This window comes from Bos javanicus, chromosome 26 (genome assembly GCF_032452875.1).
Source record: "Bos javanicus breed banteng chromosome 26, ARS-OSU_banteng_1.0, whole genome shotgun sequence".
Taxonomy (NCBI): Eukaryota; Metazoa; Chordata; class Mammalia; order Artiodactyla; family Bovidae; genus Bos; species Bos javanicus.
In genome coordinates, this window is record NC_083893.1 from 16,293,977 (window position 1) to 16,316,765 (window position 22,789).

General features: G+C 38.4%; 1 protein-coding gene across 1 annotated transcript in view; it reads left to right on the forward strand.

Annotated features, from left to right (window-relative positions):
* Nucleotides 1-22,789, forward strand: part of LOC133239201 (cytochrome P450 2C9-like) — a 54,758-nt gene that overhangs the window by 22,561 nt on the left and 9,408 nt on the right. The window contains exons 4-7 of the mRNA XM_061402864.1: nt 4,037-4,197; nt 5,421-5,597; nt 11,717-11,858; nt 16,231-16,418. Coding sequence (XP_061258848.1) covers nt 4,037-4,197; nt 5,421-5,597; nt 11,717-11,858; nt 16,231-16,418 — 668 coding nt within the window. The remainder of the gene's footprint in view (nt 1-4,036; nt 4,198-5,420; nt 5,598-11,716; nt 11,859-16,230; nt 16,419-22,789) is intronic.

The window sequence follows — 22,789 nt, forward strand, 5'->3', positions numbered from 1 at the left end:
AGCAATTTTGTTTTATAGATGTCCTACCAAAAAAGAAAACTTTTCCTCTAATGTGATTTCTTTATTGGAAATATGATAATTTTGATTTAAATGATGCATTTAAAACTGATTGAAATATACTATTCTGTTGCTAGCTACACAGAACAATATCCCAGATGTTCACATAGGGCAACTCTGCCCAAATAATTAATTTTTGATCTGAAAGGAAATGATTAACATTTAATTCCTAAGGAGATAATTTTAAAAAAATCATCAATTTACCTTTTCTGCTTCATTTACCTTGGATTTATGTTTGAAATAGAAATTTTAAATTTTATTCATATTTTTCTATGATCCAGCATATGTTGGCAATTTGATGTCTGGTTCCTCTGCCTTTTCTGCATCTAGCTTGTTCATCTGGAAGTTCTCAGTTCATATACTGCTGAAGCCTAGCTTAAAGGATTTTTTGGATGATAGAAAAGGCAAGGGAATTCTAAAACATTCATCTGCTTCTGCTTCCTTGACTCTGCTAATGCTTTTAACTGTGTATTGTTGTTGTTCAGTCCCTTGGTTGTGTCCAACTCTTTGTGACTCCATGGACCACAGGATGCCAGGCTTCCTTGTCCTTCACCATCTCCTGGAGCTTGCTCAAACTTATGTCCGTTGAGTCACTGATGCCATCCAACCATCTCGTCCTCTGCTGTGCCCTTCTCCTCCTGCCTTCAATCTTTCCAAGCATCAGCATCTTTTCAAATGGGCCAGCTCTTGGCATCAGGTGGCCAAAGCATTGGAGCTTCAGCTTCAGCATCAGTCCTTCCAAAGAATATTGAGGGTTGATTTCCTTTAGATTGACTTATTTGGTTTCATTGTAGTCTAAGGGACTCCAGCACAATCTTCTTCAACACCACAGTTCAAAAGCATCAGCTCTTCCACACGCAGACTTCTTTATGGTCCAACTCTCACATCCATACATTACTACTGGAAAAACCATAGCTTAGACAAGATGGAATTTTGTTGCAAAGTAATGTCTCTGTTTTTTACTATGCTGTCTAGGTTTCTCATAGCTTTTCTTCCAGGGAGCAAGCGTCTTTTAATTTCATGGCTTTAGGCACCATCTACAGTGATTTTGGAGCCCCCCAAAGTAAAGTTTGTCACTGTTTCCACTTTTCTCCATTTATTTGCCATGAAGTGATGGGACTAGATGTTATGATCTTTGTTTTTTGAATGTTGAGTTTTAAGCCAACTTTTTCACTCTGCTCTTTCACCTTCATCAGGAGACTCTTTAGTTCTTCTTCACTTTCTGCCATAAGGGTTGTGTCATCTGCATATCTGAGGTCATTGATGTTTCTCCCAGCAATCTTGATTCCAGCTTGTGCTTCATCCAGCGCAGCATTTCCCATGATGTACTCCGCATAGAAGTTAAATAAGCAGGGTGACAATAGACAACCCTGTCATACTTCTTTCCCAATTTTGAAAAGTCTATTGTTCTATGTCCAGTTCTAACTGTTGCTTCTTGACCTGCATACAGGTTTCTTAGGAAGCAGGTGAGGTGGTCTGGTATTCCCATCTCTTCAAGAATTTTCCAGTTTGTTGTGATCCACACAGTCAAAGGCTTTTAGTGTAGTCAATGAAGCAGAAGTAGATGTTTTTCTGGAATTCTCTTGCTTTTTCTAAGATCCAACGGATGTTGGCAATTTGACCTCTTGTTCCTCTGCCTTTTCTAAATCCACCTTGAATATCTGGAAGTTCTTGGTTCACATACTGTTGAAGCCTCACTTGGAGAATTTTGAGTATTATTTTGCTAGCATGTGAAATGAGTGAAACTGTGCAGTAGTTTGAACATTCTTTGACATTGTCTTTCTTTTGGATTGGAATGAAAACTGACCTTTTCCAGTCCTGTGGCCACTGCTGAGTTTTCCAAATTTGCTGTTATATTGAGTGCAGCACTTTAACAGCATCATTTTTTAGGATTTGAAATAGCTCAGCTGGAATTCCATCACCTCCAGTATCTTTTTCACATAATATTTCCTAAGGCCCACTTGAATTCACACTCTAGGATGTCTGGCTATAAGTGAGTGATCACACCATCATAGTTATCTGGGTCATTAAGATCTTTTTTGTATAGTTTTTCTGTGTATTCTTGCCACGTCTCATAATATCTTCTGGCTCTGTTAGGTCCATGCCATTTCTGTCCTTTATTGTTACCATCTTTGCATGAAATGTTCCCTTGGTATCTCTAATTTTCTTGAAGAGATCTTTAGTCTTTCCCATTCTATTGTTTTCCTCTATTTCTTAGCATTGATCACTTAGGAAGGCTTTCTTATTTCTCCTTGCTGTTCTTTGGAACTTTTATTCTGGTGGGTTAAACTTTCCTTTTCTCTATTGACTGCATGGATCACAACAAACTGTGGAATATTCTTAAGGAGATGGGAATACCAGATCACCTGGTATGGTTTGACTGGTTTCATCTCCTTGCTCTCCAAGGGATTCTCAAGAGTCTCCTCCAGCACCACAGTTCAAAGCATCAGTTCTTCAGCTCTCAGCCTAAAGAAGGCAATAAAGAATTGTCCAACTCTCACATCTATACATGACTACTTTAAAAACCATAGCTTTGACTATATGGACCTTTGTGGGCAAAGTGATGTCTGCTTTTTAAAACACTGTCTGGCTTTGGCATAGCTATTCTGCCAAGGATCTAGCATATTTAAATTTTGTAGCTGCAGTTTGTGCCAGTCTATTTGCCATGAAGAGATAGGATCAGATGCCATGATCTTAGTTTTTTGAATGTTGAGTTTTAAGCCAGGTTTTTTCACTCTCCTCTTTCACCTTCATCAAGAAGCTCTTTAGTTCTTCACTTTCAGTCATTAAAGTGGTATCATCAACACTGGATATGCTTTGGAAGGACTGATGCTGAAGCTGAAGCTTCAATACTTTGGCCAAACCAATGCAAAGAGTTGACTCATTGGAAAAGACCCTGATGCTGGGGGAAATTGAGGGCAAGGTGTGACAGAGGATGAGATGATTAGATGATATCACTGACCCAATGGACATGAGCTTGAGCAAATCCAGGGAGATAATGATGGACAAAGAAGCCTGGTGTGCTGCAACTTGTGAGGTCACAAAGAGACAGACATGACTTAGTGACTGAACAATAACAACAATTCATATTTTAGACAAGAAACCCATTTTATAAAAAGTTATTTTTCTTGTTCTCATTTATTTTATTTGTTTTTTATTGGAGGATTTTTGCTTTAGAATGTTGTGGTGGCCAACATTGTTCATTTGTATTAGTTTTTTCTCATATAGCATGGATACTTGCTGCTTTTTAAAATCTGTTCCTTTAAATACATGAATTCACCTACAATCTCTGTTTAACTTCCATGTTGATTCTAGAGATGATTCTTTCAACTATACATTATGTAAAGCATTTTGAGGTTCTCAACTATTCTCTTTTTTCTTTATCAGTGCTTTATTTTCTACAGGCTTTGCAAACAGATAATATTCAGCACTGATAAATATAGGTTATAAAATGATATAAAAATAGTCTTTTAAACTGTTTTCTTTTTTTCCCCCATTCAACTTAACCGGCCCTTTGCGTGAAAAGAGTACACATTAATTTTAATTGACTTTTTTCTTTTCAAAAACCATTATTTACATAGCTAGGGTGAAATTACCTACTCAGGTTAAGGTAAAAGTGATATGTTGATTTTATGCATGTGGAATACTTTCTATTAATGCAATTAGCTGGTAAAATATTGCTTTGTGAAAATGATAGTCACTCAGTTGTGTCCGACTCTTTGCAACCCCATGGACTATCTATGGAATTCTCCAGGCCAGAATACTGGAGTGGGTAGCCTTTTCCTTCTCCAAGGGATCTTCCCAACCCAGGGATTGAACCCAGGTCTCCCGCACTGCAGGCAGATTCTTTACCAGCTGAGCCACAAGGAAGCCGAAAATATTGCTTTAGAGTTTCTAAAATTACCTTTACCTGTTATCTTAAATACAAATGTCTCCTATATGTTTTAATGACGTGTTTAAATTGTTTGTTATTCTTTAGGGTTGCCCTGTGACCCCACTTTCATCCTGGGCTGTGCTCCCTGCAATGTGATCTGCTCCATTATTTTCCAGAACCGTTTTGATTATAAAGATCCAGTTTTTCTAGATCTAATGGAAAGATTGAACGAAATCCTCAGGATTCTGAGCTCTCCATGGGTTCAGGTGAGGCCTAGGTCCTTTCTTCTCTGGGAATCATTTCTGCTCTTTACTCCATGAGGTCCAGATACACCAAGATGTGAGGTGAATGTGTGAAAAGCACAGTCCTGCCCAGAGCTTAGCATCATGGAAGGCTCATCTGGGGACGATGGTGGAGCCCTTTAATGATAGACAGGAAAATTCGTGCCCAGAATACAGAACTGTAATTCAGTCCTATTGACACTGTTCAGTGGTTTTCCCACCAATTTCCAAAGCCACTTTCCATAAACTATTTTGGTAGCTTCCCCAAAACATGCCTACAGCAGTAGAAGGACTTCCATGTCCTTCTGGAAAACCTTCCATTGCCCACAAGCCTTTTCACCCAGTCACCACTTAAGGACTTCTTCAGCACATTAAGTTGGCAGAAATATCTGTGTTTGGAAAGAAAAATAATGTCTCCTTCAAGGGGGAGAGTACTGCCAGGGGACACTGACTAGGATAGGAGTGTTTGGTGCTTCAGCTGGCATCTTAACTGACAAGGTAATTGCTTTGGGGATGACAAAGGTGATTGGGGTTGTTTGGTGTAGGAACCACAAACCAACATCACAGGTGTTGTTGGTTTGTGGTTCCTATACCAAACCAACAACAATCTCATCACCTTTGCTGAGCTGACATGTTCTGCCCTCTACCTAAAAGACAATGATGTGACCTTGCAGAGGTCACTTAATTGCTCTGGGGACCAGTGACTTTATCGCATTGAGTTAAGTTTCATGGTTTTTAGTATTATTTCAGTCCTGAAATATGATCTTATGTTTGAGTCTATGAGAGAGCAGTAGAAACATCAGAGACCAGCCCTGAGCTGTATATCAGATTGTCCAAACTCTCTTAACCTCTGTTGTTTGTCATCTACAAAATATGAGTCATAGTATTTCATGCCATCCCATATTTCATGATAGAAGGGAAGAGTTGATATAAGAAAATGAGATAACTTTTATAACAGTGCTTTTATACTATACATATAATATATGATTATAGGAAATGATTATCATATTTGATACCTGGTCAGAATGTTCTCCCTCATATATATCTATCAGTATAGCAAATTATGTACCTGTAAGATAAGAATTTCCCTCAATACAGAGACCATATTATATTAATACTTATAATACCATTTCTGACAAGGTTTTGGCATATGGTATAGAAGTATTATTAAAGTGATCTTCATTAATAAACAGTTGTTTCTCTCCTAGGTTTGCAATAATTTCCCCGCACTCTTTGATTATTTACCAGGAAGTCATAACAAAGTACTTAAAAATGTTGCTAATTTAAAAAGTTTTGTGTTGGAGAAAGCAATGGAACACAAAGCATCCCTGGATATTAACAACCCTCGGGACTATATTGATTGTTTCCTAATCAGAATGGAGCAGGTAAAATGTTAATGACAGTTCAGTTATCTGATCGATTGTGCATTCTGTGGTTCATTGACTAGTTCTGTATTTACCAGAGTTATTTTAATGGTCAGGGAGGCAATGCTGTCAAGCAGTTTAAATACATATTGTGTGCATGATAAGTAGAAAAATTGATCCCGCTCTTTGTGTAATAAGAATCTACCCAAAGAGAGACAGAATAACACCTCAGGTGAAATGTAAACAATTACAAACAAGTTGTTGTTTATTCGCTAAGTTGTGTCCTATTATTTTGAGAAAATACAAAATATCATGCTGTAATATGAAGACGGTCATGGTAATTGCACACACTGTGTGATGGACTGGAAAAGAATGGCTTGAGGCAGCTGGCCTTCCTGTATGTCCAGCGGTTGTGAATATAATAATATATTCGCATTGAAGACAAGGGAGGGAATTTCAGATGGGTATATGCTGTATTCAGCAGTGCAGAGAAGTGTGATGGGAAAGAGTAGGTGGATGGAAGAGAGAAACCTTAATTGAGTGTAAAGTAAAACGGATTGACATAGATATGGAGTTGGAAGCTGGTGTCTGTGAGCACCATTTGTGGAAAAGACTGTTTTTTCCACATGAGTCATCCCTGTCAGAAATCAGTTGACTCAAAATGTGGAGGGTTATTTATGTAATCTCAACTCTATTTTGATAATCTCTGTCTTTATGTCAGTGTCACATCATCCGGTGGTCTTAATTACTAGCTTTGTAGTTAGTTTTGAAATTGAGACGTCCTTTAACTTTGTTGTTCTTTCTGAAGATTGTTTTGGCTTTTGTGGTCTCTTAAATTTCCATGTGGATATTAGAATAAACTTGTCAGTTTATACCAAGAAAGTGATTTTGCTAGGGGTCGCAAAATTTTAGTGAGCCTATGCCTCTAGACTGTTAACTTCATGTGTGTTCCTCACTGTTTTTCTCCCTCCTTATATGGGGCGGGAAAGTGAGAGTGGGCCAGAACTGGGAATTTCACTTCTCCCACAGCTAGAGCTAATTGGATGGGATATTTCTCTACCCTCAGGTCAGTTAGTGTCTGATAAAACCCCAGCAGGTGAGGCTCTGGTTAACTAGCTTCTCTTGAGGACAGGCCTTCTTAAGACTTTATTTGTCTACTCAATCTTGCAATATCTTTTTTCTTCTTTCACATTCAACATATTTGTGTATTTGGGTCTTAAGTGACTTGTAGACAATGTAGACTTTTATTTCTAATAAAAATTAGAAATTTAGAATTCATATAATAAACATATAACATATTAGCTTTAGATGTACAACACAAAGATTCAATATATGCATGTATTGCAAAATGATCACCACGATAAGTCTAATTAACATCCATCTCAGATATAATTGCATTTTTTTCTTGTGATAAGAAGTTTTAAGATTTACCCTCCTAACAACTTGTACATTTACAATAAGGTATTAACTACAGTTATCATGCTGTATAGTACATCCCCAGGACTTATTTATATTTTACAACTGGAAGTTTGTACTTTTTGACCACGTTCATTCATTCTGACCCCTTTTTGTCTCTGACAGCCATCAATGTGTTCTCTGCACTTATGAGTTCAGATTTTTATTTTATAGTCCACATATGTGTGTGTGCTCAGTCGCTCAGTTGTATCTGACTCTGCGACCCCATGGACTGTAGCCCACAAAGCTCCTCTGTCCATGGGATTCTCCAGGCAAGAATACTGAATAAGTTGCCATTTCCTATTCCAGAGGATCTTCCTGACCCAGGGATCGAACCCAGGTCTCTTGTGTCTCCTGCTTTGGTAGGCAGATTCTTTACCACTGCACCACTGGGAAAGCCCATAGTCCATATATAGGTGAGATAATATGATATTTTATTTTCTCTTCCTGATTTATTCCATTTAGCATAATGCCTTCAAGTCCCATCCATGCAATCATAAATGGCAGTATTTCCTTCCTTTTTATGGTTATATTATATTCCATTATAAATAGGATATTTATCTACATAGTTTATAATGATTAGATGTAGTGAATGATTTACTTCAGTATACTACTTTTTATTGTAAAAAGTACAATACCAGAAACTCTCTGGTAAGTTTTAAAATTTTTATGGTATTGTACTTTTAGCTCCTGAATTTCTATTGGTTCTTTATTACAATGCTGTTCTCATTATTGATATTCCCTAATTGTTCTTATACTTTTTTGATATTCTTAGTTCTTCATACATGGTTTCCTTCTTCTCTTTGCACATACCTAAGACATGTATCTTATAGTTTTTAATCCAGCAAGTCCAGTGTCTGGGTTTCCTCAACAGTGGTTTGTGTCAATCTTTTTTCAGCTGTTAATGGACCATACTTACATGTTTTATATAATATAATGTGGTAACTCTGGAAATAATATTTTACACTCTTCTAACAATTGTTATTTTTATTTGATGAAGACTGTATTAATTCCTTTGTGTAGTAACTTTTCCAGATTATTTTTGCCAAGACTATTTTCTTATCTTGTGTGGTCAATTGACTCTCTGTTCTGTTATCTCCATAGTCAGATAGTGACCTTACAGAGATTCTCTTAAATACCTGTGCTATGCTAAGTCACTTCAGTCGTGTCCGACTCTGTGCGACCCCATAGACGGCAGCCCACCAGGCTCCCCCGTCCCTGGGATTCTCCAGGCAAGAACACTGTAGCGGGTTGCCATTTCCTCCTCCAATGCATGAAAGTGAAAGTGAAGTCGCTCAGTCGTGTCCGACCCTCAGCGACCCCATTGACTGCAGCCTTCCAGGCTCCTCCATCCATGGGATTTTCCAGGCAAGAGTACTGGAGTGGGGTGCCATTGCCTAAATATAAATGGGAAAAGAAAGCATTCTCTTTGTGTTTTCAATGAAAGCCATGGATATTGAAACAATGGCTGCTTTCTGTGCCAGCCTCTTGGTGATCCAAACACACAATCCCAATGTAGAAGAATGTGGTCCAGTGTCCTGTTCTGAGATCCGCTGGCTGCACCACAAATACAGCCCACACTTTCTATAACTATCTGCCTTGGAACTGGGTTATGAAGAATGTTAGTCAGCATGGGAGATGTCACATTTATCAGACACTGCACTTAAGCACATCAGCTGCAAGTGTCTAACTAGTTTCCAGAGTCCCAAAGTAGTTGCTCAGACACTTTGTGCATGGCCAGTTGTTGTTTCAGTGGAGGGATGGATTTTTGAAACTTCTTATCTGCCTTCTTTGTGACATTAATTCAGTAATGCTATCATAATAATACTGAGTGCTTTTGATCTATATCAAGGAAGGTTTTTATTTGTATACATGCTAACTTACTTCAGTACTATCTGTGGACTGCAGCCTGCCAGGCTCCCCCGTCCATGGGATACTCCAGGCAAGAATACTGGAGTGGGTTTCCACACCCTCCTCCAAGAGATCTTCCCAACTCAGGGATCAAACCTGTGTCTCTTCCATCTACCTGCACTGGCCAGTGGGTTCTTTACCACTAGCACCACCTGGGAAGCCCTTTATTTATAAGGCTTTCTTTAATCTTTCAACATTGTTTTATATAATTCCTTTCAGCAGTATTTTCTATAGCCTAATAATGATAGGCTATGTACATGTAATGGCTTTATCTTCAAATCCAATTCAAGAAATCAAAATACTAGTACTGTTTTATGAGTTCACTGCATTTCTTACTGACTTCAGAATAGTTTTGAATTGACAAGCTTATAGCTTGTGTAAAGTCAAAGGCGATGACTCTTTTTCTAAAAAGTATACTCATTCAGAGTGTTTGGTCTCCCTTGAGGGTGTTTATTACTTAATATTAGACATGGCACTGGACCACTGGAGGTTACAAATGCATCGTGAAATTAATACTGGCCTAAGGACAGTGTTTTTGCATGTTAACAGTCCCTTCTACTCAGTACTTAGAACAGCCTGCTTTCTTTTACTTGTCAAGTGCTTTTTATGTTTGTTTGTTTTAAAATGCCCTTGGTAATTTGATAGGGATTACATTGAATCTGCAAGGAGATCCAACCAGTCCATTCTAAAGGAGATCAGTCCTGGGTGTTCTTTGGAAGGACTGATGCTACAGCTGAAACTCCAATAGTTTGGCTACCTCATGCGAAGAGTTGACTCATTGGAAAAGACTCTGATGCTGGGAGGGATTGGGGCCAGGAGGAGAAGGGGATGACAGAGGATGAGATGGCTGGATGGCATCACCGACTAGATGGGCGTGAGTTTGAGTGAACTCCGGGAGTTGGTGATGGACAGGGAGGCCTGGCGTGCTGCAATTCATGGGGTCGCAAAGAGTCAGACATGACTGAGTGACTGAACTGAACTGAACATTGAATTTGTAGATTGCCTTGGGTAGTACAGTCATTTTCACAATATTGATTCTTCTGATCCACAAACATGATATATCTCTCCATCTGTTTATGTCATCTTTGATTTTTTTGTTGGGATCTTATAGTTTTCTGAGTACATATCTTTTACCTCATTAGGTAGGTTTATGCCTAGCTACTTTATTCTTTTTGGTGTGATGGCAAATGAGTCTGTTTCTTTGATTTCTCGTTCTGATCTTTCATTGTTAGTGTATAGGAATGAAAGAGATTTCTTTTCTATGTATTAATTTTGTATCCTGCAACTTTCCCAAATTCATCAATGAGCTCTAGTAATTTTTTGGTAGCATCTTTAGGATTTTCGGTGTATAGTATCATGTATAATACCATTGGTTGCAATGTGGTGGGTGTGTGCTCAGTCATGTTCAACCCATTGGTTATTTAATAACATATTGTTCAGCCTCCATGTGTTTGTGTTTTATACATTTTGTTTCTGTAATTGATATCTAATCTCATAGCCTTGTGGTTGGAAAAGTTTCTTGATATGATTTCAATTTTCTAAAATTTACTGAGTTTTGATTTGTGACCCAAGATGAGATCCTGGAGAATGTTCCATGTGTGCTTGACAAAAAAGTGTATTCTGGTGCCTTAGAATGGACTTCCCAATTAATATCTAGGACAGTAAATGTATCTAGTCTAATGGGTTATTTAAGGCTTGTGTTTCCTTCTTAATTTTCTGTCTGGATGATCTGTCCAGTGCTTTAAGTTTAATTTGCCCACTATTATTTTGTTACTATAGATTTCCCCTTTAATGGCTGTTAGCATTTGCCTGATACACTGAGGTGCTCCTATGTTGGGTGCATATGTATTCATAATTGTTACATCTTCTTGGATTGATCCTTGATCATTATGTACCGTCCTTCCTTGTCTCTTGTAACAGTCTTTATTTAATTTATTTGCTTATCTTTATTTATTTAGCTGTGCCAGGTCTTAGTTGTGGCATGCAGGATCTTCTAATTGTGGTATGTGAACACTTAGTTGCAGCATGTGAGATTTAGTTCCCCAAGTAGGAATCAAACCTGGGCCCCCTGCATTGGGAGTGCAGAATCTTAGTCACTGGACCACCAGCAAAACCCCAGTCTTTATTTTAAAGTCTATTTTGTCCAATATGAGTATTGCTACTCCAGCTTTCTTTTGATTTCCATTTCTATGGAAATCACTTTCAATCTATCAAATACTTGTTTTGAGTAAGAAAGAGGAAGTGTACCAGTAGGTTTCTATTTATATCTTGCTGGCAAAAAATTAAGCTGCATAGCCTGAAAGTGAATGTGTTAGTCACTCGGCTGTGTCTGCCTCTTTGCAACTTCATGGACTGTAGCCCACCAGGCTTCTCTCTGTCCATGGAATACTCCAAGCAAGAATACTGGAGTGGGTAGCCATTCCAATATCTGGGGGATGGAGAAGCTATTGCCTTCTCCAGGGGATCTTCCCTACCCAGGAATCAAACTTGAGTTTCCTGCATTGCAGGAAGATTCTTTACTATCTGAACCACTACCTAAATGCAGAAGAGGCTGATGAATGGAACTTTTAGGCAAATGAGGAATAAGGCAGGAGAAAATAACATTTAAGTCAACTGATCTATAGTATCTTGTTTTTCTATACAATGGTTTTTTTTTTCTGTAATTGCCAAGTAATTTGTATGTTGCCTTAACTCTAAAACACCATGAGCTATTTTGGATTAAGGGTAATTCTGATAAACTAGCTTGTCAAACAATTTTATCAAATCGTTCCTAGGAAAAACAAAATCAACAATTGGAGTTTACTTTGGAAAACTTGACAACCACTGTATTTGATTTGTTTGGAGCTGGGACAGAGACAATGAGCACCACTCTGAGATATGGGCTCCTCCTGCTGCTGAAGCACCCAGAGGTCACAGGTATGGTACATGGTGAGCAGGGTGACTGCAGAAGAGATATTGAAAAGAGACTCGAAGTGTTTTCCATCTTCTTGCTCTTCGAGAATTATGTAAATCTCTGTTTGAGCAGCTTAATGTTTTCAGATTTAACGAAGGGATGGTATTGGGACATCTTTACATAATACAGGAGGATGACAGACAGGAGTGAAACACTGTGGAAAATAACAAAAGCGATAAAGCAGCATCTGGATTTCATGGGAGGTCATGTGTAGCTGGCACTCCCAGCATGAATTGGCCTGGGGCTGCATAATGTCTTTATTATGGAAAGGCCAATTTGTTACCACCTCATTCTGAAAATGCAATGTTCTAAAGCCAGGGCAGGGAAAATGGAAGCTCTCTTTGCTGCTGCTGCTAAGTCGCTTCAGTAGTGTCCGACTCTGTGTGACCCCATGTGGCAGTCCACCAGGCTCCTCTGTCCCTGGGATTCTCCAGGCAAGAATACTGGAGTGGGTTGCCATTTCCTTCTCTGGATACTCTCCTTGCTGCTGCTAAGTCGCTTCAGTTGTGTCCAACTCTGTGCGACCCCATAGACAGCAGCCCACCAGGCTCCGCTGTCCCTGGGATTCTCCAGGCAAGAACACTGGAGTGGGTTGCCATTTCCTTCTCCAATGCATGGAAGTGAAAAGTGAAAGTGAAGTCGCTCAGTCGTGTCCGACTCTTCGCGACCCCATGGACTGCAGCCTTCCAGGCTCCTCCATCCATGGGATTTTCCAGGCAAGAGTACTGTAGTGGGGTGCCATTGCCTTCTCCAGGATACTCTCCTTACTGAAGCCTAAATGGAAATCCTAGAAATTTAGTGAGGTAGCCAGATATAACATCTACTTTCTTGGAAGTGATCTAAAAATTTAGATTCACAAGAAATTGTACTATTCAGGTTTAAGGTGCCTGTAAAGGTATTTTATTAGTCCAGAAGTCTGGTTATAGAGAAACAGTGCTTGCCAAAATAAGAACTTTGGCAGTCTATAATTTTATCTTTTACAAAGAACATTGTATAAGACATTTACGTTTAAACAGCTATGATTGTTCATAGCAATTTAGAAACAATGTCCTGTCATGTGTCAGGATGTCTCTACAATGACTATGAACTATTACAAATGAGAATTAGTCTTCTAAAGTTGGACAAGAAGAGGCCAGGAAACAGCAACAGATAGATCTTTAACAAATTTCTAAAACACAGAGGACATATTGAGGGGTGATAATGAAGTCAGTAGAGAAGATGAAGTTGTGTCCTAAATATCGGAAAAGGAAGATACTGCCCTGGTAGCTCAGTTGGTAAAGAACCCACCTGCAATGCAGGAGACCCCGGTTTGATTTCCAAGTCAGGAAGATTCCCCTGGAGAAGGGATAGGCTGCCTAGTCCAGTATCCTTGGACTTCCCTGGTAGCTCAGGTGATAAAGAATCCATCTCCAATGCGGGAGGCCTGAGTTTGATCCCTGGGTTGGGAAGATCCCCTGGAGGAAGGCATGGCAACCCACTATAGTATTCTTGCCTGGAAACCCCATTGACAGAGGAGCCCGGTGGGCTACAGTCCATGGGGTCACAGAGAGTCGGACACAATTGTGTGACTAAGCACAGCACAGAGAAGATTAAGTTGTGTCCTAAATATCAGAAAAGGAAGATACATAATTAGGAAAAGTTATTTATATCCCTACCATCCTGTAAGTTTCAGCATTTAGAAGTAGCAGGTGTCAAACAGAATAGGGGGAGACAAAGGCTGATAAAAGTAGCTCATCTAGCCACAGCTCTTTGACAACTCCTTAGTGGCTCAGAAGGTAAAGAATCTGACTGCAATGCAGGAGACCCAGGTTCAATCCCTGGGTCAGAAAGATCCCCTGGAGAAGGGAAAGGTAATCCACTCCAGTATTCTTCCCTGGAAAATTCCATGGACAGAGGAACCTGGAAGGCTCCAGTCCATGGGATCACAGAGTTGGACATAACTGAGACACTAACACTTTCACTTTATCAGATCACTGTGTTCCCCCAATAGAATGAGAGAGGTTTACTCTCTACAGAAGTGGTATCTAAGAGGCCCTACGCCCAGGACACTGGGCAGAGACAGGAGGAAATAGTGTGGCATGGAAGAAAGTTTAGGGAAGAATCCACATCTTGAATTCAGACTCAGCTCTGTTCTGCACCCTGCTTCCTGAAATTCAGCAGCAAGAGAAAAACTCCAGAGCATGAACACTCTGGAGAAAAGACCTCTAAATATTGCCATGTAGATAGATAATTCTCTTGATATGTCTAGCAGAGTGAATGAAATAAAAACATTCATCTCAAGACAGAGGGTCATGAAATTTCAGAACACCAGGATAAAAGAGAAAATTGCAAAAACTTTCAGAGAAATGTAGCAGGTCATAGATAAAGGATTAGAGTTCACAACAGCATCAGAATTCAAGAGCAACTATCAAACTGGGTATTGATTTTATAAAGGGTGTTTTCAGACCAGTGTGTTTGACAAAATTTTTACCCACTCTTTCCCTTTTCTCATCCAAATGCCTGAAGTCATGTCATAGGAAATCATGGCTCCAGAAATCTTGAGAACTCATGAAGGAGAATGAAAGTGTCAGGGCTATTGCTAGGTATCAGGCATAGAAAATATCTGCTTCAAAATGGATTAGATAGATAAAGCAGCTATGAAGGGAGAGACCAAACAATAGAGAAGTAATTGATGATCTGAGATTTCCTTATAAAAGGAAAATTATTATTTGGAGTTTGGAATATTTATCTCAGTATTTGGAAATAATTGTAGATCAAGATGCAGAAATTTATAAGATGAAATAGACATATTTAAGTCCAAGAAAATACAAAAAATGAAACATAATCATAGTTGTCTGATCAGGAAACTTTGTTTATGTAGTCAGAATGATAATAAAATGAAATTCTAACAGCCAAAAGTTGTGATCTAAATATATTGGGGGGAATGGAGTAACAGGAATTATGTGTGTTCTGTATGAAGTGGAGATGGAGCTATACTAATAAATTCTCATCTCCCACAGGACAATATTGTCTAGAAATAGGTATGTTAAAAATAGAAACAGTGAATTATTATTTAGAAATATAGCATCAATTTCAGAAGAAACTGCTAGAATACTCAGTGTGGTGGCTTACGGAAATTGGAAGATGAAAAGAGTATCATTGCAAATTGTACAAATACACAAATACACAAAATGTATAATTTAACATTTCTACCTCTATATTATTTTGTTAAAAATTAACATCTGATTCCTATTTTTCTTTCAGCAAGGACTATAATGTCTTGAGGTTATGTTTTGTTTATATTTTGAAACAGTTCATCATTTATCATATATGTTAATATAGAGATATGTATAGATGTGTCTTAAGCCTAGTTTGTAGGAAACGTGCACACATCTATATTACAGTCATTTTCTCTCTATGTCTGGGTGTAGTTCTGGGCATTTAACTGATTTTTTTTTTTAATTTTTGTTTATTTATTCATTTAGTTTTGGCTCTGCTGGGTCTTTGTTGTTGCATGTGGACTTTCTCTAGTTTTAGCAACTGTGGGCTACTTTCTATTTGCTGTATTCAGGCTTATCATTGTAGTGGCCTCTCTTGTGGAGCACAGGCTCTAGGGCACACAGGCTTCAGTAGTTACAACACATAGGCTCAGTAATTGCAAGGCATGGGCTCAGTTGCCCCACAGTATATGGAATCTTCCCAGACCAGAGATTAAACATGTGCTCCCTGCATTGGCAGGCAGATTCTTTTCCACTGGACCACCAGGGGAGTCCTAACTGATGTTTATAATGATGTTGGAATACCTTCATAATGCCTCGTGTATCCCTGAACTCAGTCCTAAATATTCATTGGAAGGACTGATGCTGAAGCAGAAACTCCAATACTTTGGCCACCTCATGCGAAGAGTTGACACATTGGAAAAGACCTTGAGGGATGGTACGGGGAGGGAGGAGTGGGGAGGGTTCAGGATGGGGAACACATGTATACCTGTGGCGGATTCATGTTGATATATGGCAAAAACAATACAATATTGTAAAGTTAAAAAATAAAAATAAAATCAGCACCTGGAAAAAAAAAAACAAAAGGAAAAGACCCTGATGCTGGGAAAGTGTGAAGGTGGGAGGAGACGGAGATGACAAAGGGTGAGATGGTTGGATGGCATCACCAACTCAATGGACATGAGTTTGAACAAGCTCCGGGAGTTGGTAATGGACAGGGAAGTCTAGTGTACTGAGGTCCATGGGGTCACAAAGAGTCGGACATGACTGAGCGACCGAACTGAACTGATCCCTGAATTGGTATGCAAATGTGATATGCATTTTTCTTTTTTGCATTAGTCATACTATCTCTTATCAGCTAAGGTCCAGGAAGAGATTGACCGTGTGATTGGAAGACACCGGAGCCCCTGCATGCAGGACAGAAGCCACATGCCCTACACGGATGCTGTGGTCCACGAGATCCAGAGATACATTGACCTGGTCCCTTCCAGTCTGCCCCATATGGTGACCCATGACATTGAACTCAGAAACTATATCATCCCCAAGGTTAGATTGGTTTCTCTTACAGTGACTTCAGTGGTCTTGACATTCCCATTTCATGGTATTGAAAGGTTGTTGTTGAACCACACGAAGACACCGGGATTCTTGGCCCCCAGAGGAGAACTCAATCTGGGGCCAGAGACGAGGCTTGATCGCTCAGAGCTTTTGTGTAATAAAGTTTTATTAAAGTATAAAGGAGATAGAGAAAGCTTCTGACATAGGCATCAGAAGGGGGCAGAAAGAGTACCCACTTGCTAGTGTTAGCAATGAAGTTATATACTTGCCAATGAATCCAAAGAATGTCTGGAGGTTGTAAAGACCTCACCAGACCTACTCCCATAATTTACATTTTAAGATAACAGAATTAGCCAGAAGGTTTAATCCAGAGACTGTGCTCAGGCAGGACACATTATTGTTATATAATCCTTGTAAAGACCAGGTCTACTCCCATAATTTACATTTTAAGATAACAGAATTAGCCAGAAGGTTTAATCCAGAGATTGTCCTCAGGCAGGACACATTATTGTTATATAATCCTAAGGAATGTAGAGAAGGAAAAAAAAGTTTGTCCTTTCTTCCTCCTTGAGAATTCCAGACCCCTCTCTCCTTGGGGACCCCTAGACTCCTTATCAACCTGCCTAGGAAATGACTCTCTCAGTATGGGTGCAATCCTTAATGAACACAGATGAGAGAAGCACAAAAATCATATGTGTAGCAATTCAATGGTTTGTGTATTGTTTCCAGGTTAGTCTAGAAAGTTTATAACAGATTTTGACAGGTAGCAGTGTAAGTCTTCCAAATTTGTTCTGCTTTGTTAATATTGTTTTCCTGATCTTAGCTGTTTACTTTTCCAAACAATGTTAGTACTGGTTTGTCAATTTATCAAAGCTCCCTGCTGGGATTTTTATCAATGTTATATTTGATCTATTTAGAAAGGTTTAACATCATGACTCATTTTATCTTTGTGTTAATAAATATGGTATATACTTCCAGTTTTGGGGGGTTTATAGTTCTCTCAAAATTTTTCAGTGTACTGATTGGCTTGCAAATCTTTTGTTGTTTTGTTTCCCCCCTAGGTGCTTAATATCATTCTTGCTTTTATAAACTTTTTAGTCTTTTCTATTTCTTTTATCTGGAATATGGGAATATAATCAGCTTTTATCATTTGATGATTTTAATGGTAAGAAACTTGATAATTTTAAAATCATTACTAATAAAATCTTTCTCTAAATTAATTGCAATTTCTATATACATTGCCCTGTAATCTGGGTTAATATCCGTGTTTCATCTTTGTTTCATTTCTGGTCTATGGGAGAGTGGAGGTTAACCTCTCACTACTGAGCATGTTTTATGTACATTTTGGTAGATTTTAAAACTTAGATTAGGAAAATTTACCCTCTTTATTTTTTATGATTTATAGGTTATAATTGCTATACAATTTTTTCATATTGATTTCTACAACTATTGCTATGATTGTATGGCCCCAATTTCCCACTAAATATACATACTATAAATATACACACAGCTGAATTTGGTTTGCTACATTTTGTTCAGAACTTCGCTGTTTAGAGTAAAGAATTTTGGTCTATATTTCTTCCTCAAAATTTTCTTGTCAGATTTCTGATATTAAGATAATGTCCTTATAAAGTGAGATGAGAAATGTTCCCTATGGTGGACATATTTTATAAGTTTTCCCCTCTTCTACTTGTGGTCACCTAGCTGTGCCTTTGAAGTGCCTAATAACTTTTTTTTGAGTATCAATTGTTATAAATGAGAAAATGCTGAGTTTCAGACGATGTTTATATTCTTCCACAAAAAATTCATCCTTCTCCTAGTGGATATTTGGAATGATATAACACCTCCCTTTTAAATAAAATGTGGGCATTGATATAGACTAAAATTATTAATAACTTTAGATGTTAAGGCGGTGGAAGCATGAGTCTTAACCATTGGACCACCAGGGAGGTCCCCCCAGCCTGTATTTCAAATTTTCCCACTTTTACTGGAATATCCTTTATGGTCTTTTTTTCCCTTTTTAATTCAATATCCAGCCAAAGAACAAGCATGAAATCTGGCTATCTTCACTTTTTAATCTTCCATTATGAGTTCTCTTTGCCCTCTTTGTTTTCTTTTAGTACATTTCACTTTGTGAAGTGTCCAGGCCAATACTCATGTAAAATATTCTTCAAGCTGGTTCTCTAGAAATTAGATTCCAGTTATGATTCGGCAAGAGAACTACATAGTGCTTTGTGTTTCCCACTGAAATTCGTTGGGAAGGTGGGAGGCCACATCATGTCATTTATCTCGTTATCAGTTATGCACTATTGTTCACATAATAAAATAGTATCTGTCAGGTTTTTCCATGGCCTATATTCTGGCTTTTTTTTACACTTAATTAATAAAAATCTATGGCATAGTACTAGAACTTGGTAAATTTCATGCTTATCATTCACCCTACATTTTTAGCATTAATAGGTAAATGTTGCTTAAGTCGGTGACCCTAAGCTGAATTGTTATAAAATGATTTTTCTATTTTTTCATCCTTTCTGTATGTTTCTTTTTTAATTTTATTTTTTAATTAATTAATGTATTGATTTAACTTTACAATATTGCATTGGTTTTGCCATACATTGACTTGGATCTGCCATGAGTGTACATGTGTTTCCCATCCTGAACCCCCCCTCCCACCTCCTTCCCCATCCCATCCCTCTGGGTCATCCCAGTGCACCAGCCCCAAACACCTTGTATCATGCATGCATCAAACCTGGACTGACGATTCATTTCACATATGATATTTTACATGTTTCATTGCCATTCTCCCATATCATCCTGCCCTCACCCTCTCCCACAGAGTCCAAAAGACTGTTCAATACATCTGTGTCTCTTTTGCTGTCTCACATACAGGGTTATTGTTACCTTCTTTCTAAATTCCACATTATGCATTAGTATACTATATTGGTGTTTTTCTTTCTGGCTTACTTCACTCTGTACAATAGGCTCCAGTTTCATCCACCTCATTAGAACTGATTCAAATGTATTCTTTTTAATGGCTGAGTGATATTCCATTGTGTATATACACCACAGCTTTCTTATCCATTCATCTGTTGATGGACATCTAGCTTGCTTCCATGTCCTGGCTATTATAAACAGTCCTGCGATGGACATTGGGGTACATGTGTTTCTTTTGACTCTGGTTTCCTCAGTGTGTATGCCCAGCAGTGGGATTGCTGGGTCATAAGACAGTTCTATTTACAGTTTTTTAAGGAATATCCACACTGTTCTCCATAGAGGCTGTACTAGTTTGTATTCCCACCAACAGTATAAGAGGGATCCCTTTTCTCCACACCTTCTCCAGCATTTATTGCTTGTAGACTTTTGGATAGCAGCCATTCTGATGGGCATGAAATGGTACCTCATTGTGGTTTCGATTTGCATTTCTCTGATAATGAGTGATGTTGAGCATCTTTTCATGTGTTTGTTAGCCATCTGTATGTCTTCTTTGGAGAAATGTGTTTAGTTCTTTGGCCCATTTTTTGATTGGGTTGTTTATTTTCCTGGAATTGAGCTGCAGGAGTTGCTTCTATATTTCTGAGATTAATTCTTTGTCAGTTGCTTCATTTGCTATTATTTTCTCCCATTCTGAAGGCTGTCTTTTCACCTTGCTTATAGTTTCCTTTGTTGTGCAGAAGCTTTTAATTTTAATTAGGTCCCATTTGTTTATTTTTGCTTTTATTTTCAATATTCTAGGAGGTGAGTCATAGAGGATCCTGCTGTGGTTTATATCAGAGAGTGTTTTGCCTATGTTTTCTTCTAGGAGTTTAACAGTTTCTGGTCTTATGTTTAGCTCTTTAATCCATTTTGAGTTTATTTTAGTGTATGGTGTTAGAAAGTGTTCTAGTTTCATTCTTTTACAAGTGGTTGACCAGTTTTCCCAGCACCACTTGTTAAAGAGACTGTCTTTTCTCCATTGTATATTCTTGGCTCCTTTGCCAAAGATAAGGTGTCCACAGGTGTGTGGATTTATCTCTGGGCTTTCTATTTTGTTCCATTGATCTATATTTCTGTCTTTGTGCCAGTACCATACTGTCTCGATGACTGTGGCTTTGTAGTAGAGCCTGAAGTCAGGTAGGTTGATTCCTCCAGTTCCATTCTTCTTTCTCCAGATTGCTTTGGCTATTCGAGGTTTTTTGTATTTGCATACAAATTGTGAAATTATTTGTTCTAGTTCTCTGAAAAATACCGTTGGTAGCTTGATAGGGATTGCATTGAATCTATAGATTGCTTTGGGTAATGTACTCATTTTCACTATATTGATACTTCCAATCCATGAACACAGTATATTTTTCCATTTATTTGTGTTCTCTTTGATTTCCTTCACCAGTGTTTTGTAGTTTTCTATATATAGTTCTTTTGTTTCTCTAGGTCAATATATTCCTAAGTATTTTATTCTTTTCGTTGCAAAGGTGAATGGAATTGTTTCCTTAATTTCTCTTTCTTTTCTTTTTTTTTTTAAATTTTATTTTATTTTTAAACTTTACAATATTGTATTAGTTTTGCCACATATCGAAATGAATCCGCCACAGGTATACCCGTGTTCCCCATCCTGACCCCTCCTCCCTCCTCCCTCCCCTACCCTCCCTCTGGGTCATCCCAGTGCACCAGCCCCAAGCATCCAGTACCATGCATCGAACCTGGACCGGCGACTCGTTTCATACATGATATTATACATGTTTCAATGCTATTCTCCCAAATTTCCCCACCCTCTCCCTCTCCCACAGAGTCCATAAGACTGATCTATACATCGGTGTCTCTTTTGCAGTCTCGTACACAGGGTTATTGTTACCATCTTTCTAAATTCCATATATATGTGTTAGTATACTGTATTGGTGTTTTTCTTTCTGGCTTACTTCACTCTGTATAATAGGCTCCAGTTTCATCCATCTCATTAGAACTGATTCAAATGTTTTCTTTTTAATGGCTGAGTAATACTCCATTGTGTATATGTACCACAGCTTTCTTATCCATTCATCTGCTGATGGGCATCTAGGTTGCTTCCATGTCCTGGCTATTATAAACAGTGCTGCGATGAACATTGGGGTACACGTGTCTCTTTCCCTTCTGGTTTCCTCAGTGTGTATGCCCAGCAGTGGGATTGCTGGATCATAAGGCAGTTCTATTTCCAGTTTTTTAAGGAATCTCCACACTGTTCTCCATAGTGGCTGTACTAGTTTGTATTCCCACCAGCAGTGTAAGAGAGTTCCCTTTTCTCCACACCCTCTCCAGCATTTATTGCTTGTAGACTTTTGGATCGCAGCCATTCTGACTGGTGTGAAATGGTACCTCATAGTGGTTTTGATTTGCATTTCTCTGATAATGAGTGATGTTGAGCATCTTTTCATGTGTTTGTTAGCCCTCTGTATGTCTTCTTTGGAGAAATGTCTATTTAGTTCTTTGGCCCATTTTTTGATTGGGTCATTTATTTTTCTGGAGTTGAGCTGTAGGAGTTGCTTGTATATTTTTGAGATTAGTTGTTTGTCCGTTGCTTCATTTGCTATTATTTTCTCCCATTCTGAAGGCTGCCTTTTCACCTTGCTAATAGTTTCCTTTGTTGTGCAGAAGATTTTAAGTTTAATTAGGACAGAAATATTGATCAATGGAACAAAATAGAAAGCCCAGAGATAAATCCACGCACCTATGGACACCTTATCTTTGACAAAGGAGGCAAGAATATACATTGGATTAAAGACAATCTCTTTAACAAGTAGTGCTGGGAAAACTGGTCAACCACTTGTAAAAGAATGAAACTAGAACACTTTCTAACACCTTACACAAAAATAAACTCAAAATGGATTAAAGATCTCAACGTAAGACCAGAAACTATAAAACCCCTAGAGGAGAACATAGGCAAAACACTCTCTGACATACATCACAGCAGGATCCTCTATGACCCACCTCCCAGAATATTGGAAATAAAAGCAAAAATAAACAAATGGGACCTAATTAAACCTAATTTCTCTTTCTGTTTTCTCGTTGTTAGTGTATATGAATGCAAGGGATGGCTGTGTGTTAATTTTATATCCTGCAACTTTACTATATTCATTGATTAGCTCTAGTAATTTTTTGGTAGAGTCTTTAGGGTTTTCTATGTAGAGGATCATGTCATCTGTATACAGTCAGAGTTTTACTTCTTCTTTTCCAATCTGGATTCCTTTTCATTTTCTGCTCTGATTGCTGTGGTCAGAACTTCCAAAACTATGTTGAATAGTAGTGGTGACAGTGGGCACCCTCGTCTTGTTCCTGACTTTAAGGGAAATGCTTTCAAATTTTCACCATTGAGGATAATGTTTGCTGTGGGTTTGTCATATACAGCTTTTATT